Source organism: Sinocyclocheilus grahami, unplaced genomic scaffold, assembly GCF_001515645.1.
Source record: "Sinocyclocheilus grahami isolate Dianchi unplaced genomic scaffold, SAMN03320097.WGS_v1.1 scaffold1597.1, whole genome shotgun sequence".
Taxonomy (NCBI): Eukaryota; Metazoa; Chordata; class Actinopteri; order Cypriniformes; family Cyprinidae; genus Sinocyclocheilus; species Sinocyclocheilus grahami.
Window position 1 is genome coordinate 492,851 of NW_015506776.1, and position 9,431 is coordinate 502,281.

Below are 9,431 nucleotides of genomic sequence, written 5' to 3' on the forward strand. Positions count from 1 at the left end.
GATTAAGTTCATGAATCCTCAAATTTACAATACCGTAATGTGGAAACTATTATTTTCATTCATGTAATATGACTTTTTGGGTCATTGATTATTTATACATTGTTTATTTAGTGCATTTGTTGTAATGATTTGAATTCATATTATTTAATACAATTACAATTCATTAAGAAAATGTCACAATGCCAAAAAAGAGGCTATTTTAATGGCCCTAAAAATACCCTTCATTCCATTACGCAAAACTGATGTTTTTTTGTGTTTTTTTTAGCCAGACATTTCTTTGTGAAGTTCACCTTTTAATTTTAGACTCATCACCAGCAGCATGTCCTAGCAGCATGTTAAATAAAAAATAAATAAATTGAGAAGATTTTGAGAATAAAGTTGTAATGTCACAATAATACTAGAAATGTAGAAATTAAATCTTTAAAAGTAATAGATGTAAATAAATAGGAATCATTCTTCAAATGGGATATACCAAATACAGAGATGATCAGTATAATAATCTCAAAATGTTATTCTTGAAACGTATTTCATTATTCATATAAAAGGCTTATTATGGTATTTCTAAAAAAAAAAAAAAAAGTTACAATCTTATCAAAATCTTTTTTTTTTTTTAACATGCCACTAGAAAATGCATCTCCTCAAACCTGTGATCTGGGCTGTTGTTTGTCATATTAAATTTGAATGCATGTCATATAGTGACTGTGATGATACACGTCTGATTCATGAGGGTTGTCTAATGTTTTCAACACACAGTGTGTCCCACCCAATCAAACCCATCATCCGGACAGCACCTCCCAACATGGTATGTGATGGAGCGCAGAGAATGATGGGACGGATCTGAATGTGAATTTTACCTGAGTTTAAACCGCGAAGCGAGGCTGCAGGTGGACACCGTGCAACAAAGTGTGTGTTTTTCTCTTTCTGCACCATCGTCAGAAGCTAGGAAAGCTGGACAGTCGTCAACCCATGGAGTACAGCTCATTTCCCAAAATGTACATAACACAGCAATACACGGTTTTAAATTCAAACAAGCTTTTTTTTATATTTATAGATTCATATATAGATATATTGATAGAGAGAGAGCTTATTCATACTGTGGATGTTGAAAGAGAACACGACACATAATTTAATGTTAAACATACGATCAGTTTAAAATGCATGCCCTGACACTATTAAGACCTTCCTGAAAAGGTCAGTCATCTTTCTCCTTGTAAATCGGCGGTGTTTTCGAAGGCGACACTTCGCTTTGCGCTGTCTGATTATAGTGCTCATACAAAAGCCACTTTGCTTAAATTTTAAGCACACACGAAAGCTGCATTTGAAAACAGCTGTGCAGTTGCTCGGGATCAACGCGGAATCAAATCAGACGGAAAAGCACCTGCGAACGCATCCACATCCTACACTAAAAAAGCAAAATGGGAATTTCTGGAATGTGACTGAACTTGTCAATAGGCAAATTTAATAAATAAGATTTCCGTATGAGACTCTCACTCATTTATCAAGATAACAGTGAAGCCATTTGAATTTTTGATTTGCATATTCTAAGGTCCTTTTCCCAAAACGCATCCTTCAGACGCCGTTCCCATCCAGACACCGAAGCGTGGCATTGCCACATACTCGAACCCCTCGGCTGCGTTTGCATTTACTATTCTCGTTCGGGCCACAGTTGCTATGCCATGCAGATAGTAAAGATTCAGCACAAAGGTGGGGTCCATCAGAGAGAGAAGAGGAAGTTTGGGGCGGGGATCGAACGGTCCTCTACATGGGTGCGGAGCGGCGCGACCGAGACCAGCTCTGCCACGTTTAGCTGACTTCAAAGTTCTGAGGCTGGGAGGCCGATTCTGAGGACGCCTCCTGCTGTTGGGAGGGAGATTCGGGAGGGTCGTCTGTGCTCGTGCTGGTGGAGACCTGAGTGGGCATGTGATGGTGTGGGGCGAGGGGGTGTGAGCCGCTGCTGGGGCCGGCTTGGCTTTCCTCTTTCTGCTGGAGAAGGGATCCCGGGAGCTTGACAGGGCAGAACGCAGAGCCGGTGGGGATGAAGTTTACCTTGTTTTTGTCAGGGCAGGAAAAAAGGGGGACGGTGGCTGACTGTCTGGACCTGAGAAAGAGAGAAAAGCGATTTAGGAGAAAGTTCCAAATGGGATACTAATGTACACAGTATGTACCACAGCTCAGCATGAAAGGGGACATCGGATGCCCATTTTCCAAGTTGGTATGATTCTTTAGGGTCTTCATGAAATGTCTGTAACATACTTTGGTTAAAATTGCTCAATGGTCGTGTAAAACAACACCCTTTTTACCTTGTCAAAAACAGCTCTGCTCACAGCGACCCGTTTCGGTGCATGTCTCTTTAAATGATAATGAGTTGCTGCTCACCCCACCCCTCTCTTCTGTGGGGCGTGTCGACACAAGACATGTGAATTGATGCCTTGGACTCTGTATATGGCTCAAAGGTGGTCTTATTTAAATAGCTAGCTATCTATGTAGGAACCGGCTGCAAATTGAAACATCTCACTGGATGACAGAGTTTCAGACTCAGACAGCCCATAACAAACTGGCTGTGTGTTTTCTTTTTCAGCTTTTCTGAGCCGGCAGACACTCCAGAAACCTAACTAAAGCTAAAAAAGTTCTGATGTCCCCTTTAAAATGACCTGACGCCCCAGGGCCAGTGGGACAGTTTCAGGCCAGTCACAGGAACTATCCTTTGCCCTGTTAAACCATTGTTGAGTTGTCACAATATCTGATGATCCAATATAAGCGGTTTTGTGATTGCCAAATTTGGATATTTGTGTTTTATTGAACACTGTTGCTGTGTATTATTTAACTCACTGTTGGGTCCTAACTTTTGGGTCACACTTGTACACTTAGGTGGTCAAAAAGATGTCTGTATAGCTCTCTGTATAAACATATATACGTTTACACAGGGCTGTGTGTGTCTGTTTTGCACTCTTGATATTTTAGTGTTTAAACCCTTGATTGTTGTGTGCCTTTTCTGTACCTGATTTGTGATCTGATTTTTTTTTGGTGTGTATTTCCCATTCATTTCCAATGGTGATCATTTCTGACCATGTATAGTAAAATGTGACTATTTATTAAAGACCATTTAGCCTTTTCAAATAATTTCCATTGTTTTCTGTGTTCACATAGCAAGCATGTCATAACAAAAGTGTCAGAGGAGCAATATAGGGTTAATATAATTGTGATTAAATATAATTAAAAGTATTTTTTTTTACTTCATTATTTGTTTTACTTACTTTAATGTCTTATATATACAGGGCCCATGCAAGTCTAACCAGGGCAAATAAAGGTGTATGGTGTAGTGTGACGTATATATACATATATAAGGGGTGTGTGTGTATTTGCCACCCTTAATTTTTTTATTTAAACAACATATTTTATGTGCCATATATTCTCAAAAAATGTGCAACAATAAACATGCTTCACTGATGTTTACATCAGCGTGTTCTGTTCACATACCAGAAACAAATATGGATTCATTTTTCACATTTTAAATCCAATTCCATGTAAAAATTTTGTTTTGACAATTCATGACATGATGATTGATATTATGGTTTATATATCACTCTCAAAGTAGCAGGTCATCAGAGTATTCAACGCATACCCAACATTTGCATGCTGCGCACATTCCACATCCTGCATGCTAACAGTAGCAGAATGGCAGTGTGCTATTTTAGGCTCACTAGAGAAATCAAACTCTACTCACGTCATTTCCTCAAACACTCTGATCTTCTCACAGCCCTCTGGAGGCTCCCGTTTGAACATGTAGCTGTTGTTGGGTTTTGGGGACGAGGCGAATTTAGGCAGAGGAGAACTGCTGCCGCTGTCTGCAGGACAGAATTACAAATATCCAATAACTCTGGATTAATATCAGACACCTCTCATGATATAATACTGCAAACTATATACATATGATATGAACTTGTAATTGCTTCTTGGCCAACAATCTGGCTTGACCACCAGTGTGCAGGTCTGACCTTTGTCTCTGTCGTCCAGCATCTCGTCGGTGGAGTAAGGGCTGCCGTCATGTGAGCGGGGCGGGCAAGCGGGCGAGGGGCAGGGCGACAGGCTCGAGCAGCTACTGGAGCGTCCAGGCACTGATGGCGTCTGAGTGTCTATACCACGACTGCTGCTGCTGCGCTGCTGAGGAGGAAACGGAGCCCGTCGCCCGTCAGGAACCTCCAGCGCCTGAGAGCCAGTCAGAGAGAGACTTTGAACAATCAAGCTTTATGGACAACAGTAGAATAAAATACAGCACAAAATCTGAAGTCTGTACACGTTTCAACATAGTTAGACTACTGATCAATAGTTTGGGGTCAGTGCATTAAACTGATCAAAAGTAACAGTAAAGACAGTTATGTTTGAAAAGATTTATATTTCAAATAAATGCTGTTTGTTTGAACTTTCTATTCATCAAAGAATCCAGAAAAAAAAATCTAGCACAGTTTCCACAAAAATATGAATCAGCACAATTGTTTTCAACATTGATAATAATAAGAACATTTCTTGAGCAGCAAATCAGAATATCAGAATGATTTCTGAAGGATCATGTGACACTGAAGACTGGAGTAATGATGCTGAAAATTCAGCTTTGAATCACAGAAATAAATCACATTTGACAATATATTAAAATAGAAAACAGTTATTTTAAATTGTAATAATATTTCACAATATTACAGTTTTTATTGTATTTTTTATCAATTAAATGGAGCATTGAAGAGACCATCAAAAACAAAACAAAAAAATCTTATGATTAAATTTTTTTTTGTTTTTTTTTGACAAAAGTAAATTTTTACAGGTACTGCACACAGTATAATAATATAAAACATCTGTAATTTTTCCCCCCACTCAATGACAGGCATTTTTTTTTTCATGCCTTTTTTGTCTTAGGAGTGTGTGTGTATGTACCTTGAGCTCCTCTTTCTCTCCGTTGTCTTTGATGAAAACTTTCTCCAGCTCATGGTTGATGCCCTCCATGCTGCTGGGAACCCTTGAGATGGAGGGCTTTGGCACTGTGATGTTGGACAGCGGCATCTGTGCTGACTTCGACATGGATGACTGAACATGGAGACGACATAAATTTACATTGAATAACTGCACAGAATTAGCTGGATGTATTTAGTGCATACACTGATGTAATGTGTGTGAGTGTGCGGACCGGAGCTGTGCTGATGGTAGTGGCAGTAATGGTGGTGGTGCTGCTGCAGCAGGGGAGGGGGGAAAGATGCTCTTTACTGTCCTTACACTGCCGGCCTCCGCTCTGCTTACTGCACTGCAGCTGCAGCCTGAGCTTAGCAATCTGAAAGCCAAAGACAGAGAAACATTAATTATAAAGTGAAGGACAGAGGAGGCAACAAAGATATAAATAAAAAAAATTAATATTATAGTAAAATAAATCCAAATATGCTTGTATAAATGAGACAATGGCTAGGAGAGAGAGAGGTACAGAATTGGAGCTGGGACTCGAACTCAGGTGACCTGAGGTGTGCTAAATGTCAGAGTGCTGCCCATGAGACTATAAGACACAGCCAAAATAAAATAAAAATAAAAAAAATAAACAAAACAAAAAGAAATAAATAAAATAACTGACAAAAAAAAGAAAAGAAAAAAATCTAAATAAAAATAAAATAAAAACTAAATAAAATAAAATAATAAAACAAAACAAAACATATAAAAGTAATAAATAAAAATAAAAGAGACAGCTTTGTTAAATGCCAGAGTGTTACCCGTAATCAATATAATCATATATGGCACTGCCAAAATAATAAAATACATAAAAATAAATAAATAAAATACAAAATTAAAAAAATAAAATAAATAAAAATAAAGTAACCTAACAAAAACAAAAATAAATAAAATAAATATATAACAAAAACAACAACAATAACAAAAAAACTAAATAAAAAACAAAATAAAACATATAAAAGTAATAAAACTAAAAGGGGCAGCTTTGCTACATGCCAGTGTTGACTATATAGTGCAGACAAAATAAAATAAATAAAATAACCTAAAAAAATAAAAGAAAATACTAAATAAAATAAAAAAATACAGTAACCTAAAAACTAAATAAAATAAGTAAACAAATAAATAAAATAAAAGGGGCAGCTTAAATGTCAGAGTGTTGCCCCTAAGACTATATAGTGCAGACAAAATAGAAAAAAAAGAAAAGCAAAGAAACAACAAAAGATAAATAAATAAAAATACAATAAATACAATACAATACCTTGAATTGACTTGAGTGCTTGCTGTAATTCTGTATGGCCACAAGGGGTCAGTACAAAGCAGGCAGCCATGTGAGAAGGCTCACTGATTAAAAAAGGCAAATGTATTGCCTGATCTTTTTCTACAATGGTTACCGATTGTAGAACGAATGACAAGACAAATTCTGTTAAATCTACAACAAAAACTGGATACTGATATTTAACCCTCATTCCCCAATGTCTCACTGTGGCCCACTGCCTTTTCCAACTGGCTTGATCTCTCAATGTTTACCTTTGAGATTTATCTGCAGTAAATCACAGCCTTTACTCTGTGCATATTAAGACAACGGAGTTAGTCTAGACTTGTGCGTTCCTACTGAAAATACAATTAGCTGACGGCTTTTTCTTCACATGGATGTTTGTCTTGATAATGTTATAGAGCACTGAACTACCTCGGCCTTTCCCTCCACCTCAGTTTACATTACAGATGCCAATCTAGAACCTGTGAAGACATGCAAATTAGTTGCAAATGACTCGTACGTCGTTTCCTTCAACCAGACAGCAAAAATCCTGAAACAAATCTGTGTTTGAAAAGTACAGTGAGGAAAGAGAAGTGTTTAGTGGAGATGCCGGCCTTCGCACAAACTGAAATGACACAGTATATGCTCATCCTGAATGTGCTCTCCTGTAGATCCCTGCTAAGTATGTCAATATACACAACCTAAATCCACTTAAGAGGTGTAAGGGCTTATACGCCACTTAGTGGAAGCACTTGACGTGAACCTGGATAAAAATGTGGATACTGAGGACATGAACTTCCCATATGTAGGGAAGGAAAGCAGGCCTTTTCTTGGAAAATCTCCCGAATGGGAAACAGTGAGATGATTCAGGCCTTGCAGAATGAGCTCGCTGTGAGGAGCACTTCTTAGTCTCTATTATGACTCTCTAATATGGACACAATCCTGTGGCTGGAAATTATGAGCAAGCAGGCAAAATGACCTTTTCACATAAAAGTTTAGTAAGAAAAAATCAAGAATTATAAATAAGGTTGCATACACAAAAAAATGGTTACTTTGGTGTCCCAAGAATTTAAAAGTTTTAGAGGTACAAAAATCACACTTTTTGTTCCGATGCACATTAGATATGTTTAATAAATAGCATTAAATTAAGATAGCATATAAACTACTTAGTATTAAACACATACAGTGTATCCCGCCTTAAAATGAAGAAGCTGTATGCAAAAATGTAAATAAAATAAAAGAATAATGATAAAAAATATTTGAAAAATCAATTGATAGATTGATCTTACTGGCAATACTTTTGGTGATGAAACTGACCGCTCTCTTTTATAATCTATTTGGGTAACATATCAGCTCATTTGATAGTGAAAGCTAAGTATCTATTAAAGACACTATTAGAAGCCAGCAAGAAGGCTGTAATACGAAAATAAGACTGAAAGTAGTCTACGTACAAACAAATATTTCCAATACTGGGAAAAATGGATGGTGTTTATGACTTCACGACACTGACCACTGTTTGATCTGACACATATTTCCCTCAATATAACTTATGGATGGATGCACAGGTGTCCAAACCATTGTTCTATCGAGTTATGTTGTTTTTGCATGTTTATATATTTACACACACACACACACACACACAGGTTTGTTTTTGTGAAAAGTGGGGCGTAATGGTTTTTATACTGTACAGACCGTATATTCTATTGCCCTACACCAACCCTACCCCTAAACCTACCCCTCACAGGAAACTTTGTGCTATTTCAGATTTTCAATATACTCCATTCTGTGTGATTTATAAGCGTTTTGAAAAGTGGGGACATGAGGTAATGTCCTGAAAAGTCACCTTCTCCTTCTAATAACTATGTCATACCTTTGTCATTATACAAATTTATGTCCTCATTTGTCACAAAAATGCGCACACACACACACACACAGTCATTTGCCTAATACATGACAATATATTTCTTAGCTTACAAGTTTTTGACAGATTCCTAAAATATTTGTTTTCTCTTTATTTGGTGTAATAAATTAAAATTAAGCACATACAGTTCTTAAATTTATTAAACTGTAATTGGGCATCTGAATAAAAAATAATTATAAAATGCTTAACTATCTGTTTCTGCCTTTCTTGTAAAACAGTAAATTCGATAATTAATGGATAACAACAATAAAGAGCTTACACATACTGGTGGATTAACCATTACAGAAACATAAAAAAAATCAATCAATACTGTTAGTTTAGGGCAGCTGTGGCACAAACCTTAGACTGGGTGGTGGTCAAATAACTGTGTGTATGTGTGTGTGTGTGTGTGTGTGTGTGTGTGTGTGTGTGTGTGTGGTGTGTGTGTGGAAAATCTGTTGAATTAACAGATTGGTCTTGACCTTCTTGGCTGTAACAATTAACATACAATAATAAATATATTAGCAAAATCTATTAAACTGAAAATCTGTTTTTATATTATACATGATAATCAGCATTTTAATTCATGTATAAAAGAATTGTATATAATACAATAATATACTTTAATGTAAATAAATATAAGTGTGTGTGTGTGTGTGTGTGTGTGTGTGTGTGTGTGTGTGTGTGTGTGTGTGTGTGAGTGTGGAAAATCTGTTGAATTAACAGATTGGTCTTGACCTTCTTGGCTGTAACAATTAACATACAATAATAAATATATTAGCAAAATCTATTAAACTGAAAATCTGTTTTTATATTATACATGATAATCAGCATTTTAATTCATGTATAAAAGAATTGTATATAATACAATAATATACTTTAATGTAAATAAATAAAGTATATTACAATGTATAATTTTTACCACCAAAAAGTAATATTTAAGTTTCAATGTGTTCCACATTTTTGTGAAACCCTGTTACTGCATGATTTTCCCTCCATTTCAAAAAATGCAACGTTCCTCTAAATTGTGACACCCAAAAAATAACATGATTTGGACACTTTCTACAGCAATACAGGAAGTAAATACTCTCATTCTACTTTCTAAATGTTTATGCAAATAGTAGTTTTGACTGTGTTAATCAAACTCAATCATTCAACCCCGTCACCCAAAGTACTATAAGAAAAAAAATAAATCAAGCAAACATTAGTCTTTAATTTATGGGAAATATAAGATGACCAATAATTACAAACCAACATTTGGTATATATATACACACACACACACACACACACC

The 9,431-nt window shown here is 36.2% G+C and overlaps 1 protein-coding gene across 1 annotated transcript in view; it reads right to left on the bottom strand.

Moving 5' to 3' along the window:
- Positions 1-599: 599 nt before the first annotated feature.
- The window catches only part of LOC107571458 (glucocorticoid-induced transcript 1 protein-like), a 19,736-nt gene continuing 10,904 nt past the window's right edge, over positions 600-9,431 (bottom strand). Inside the window, exons 3-7 of the mRNA XM_016257781.1 lie at positions 5,177-5,317; positions 4,927-5,076; positions 3,996-4,206; positions 3,725-3,845; positions 600-2,098 (exon numbers count right to left, since the gene is read on the bottom strand). Of these exons, the coding sequence (XP_016113267.1) occupies positions 1,804-2,098; positions 3,725-3,845; positions 3,996-4,206; positions 4,927-5,076; positions 5,177-5,317 (918 nt within the window). The 3' untranslated portion in view covers positions 600-1,803. The remainder of the gene's footprint in view (positions 2,099-3,724; positions 3,846-3,995; positions 4,207-4,926; positions 5,077-5,176; positions 5,318-9,431) is intronic.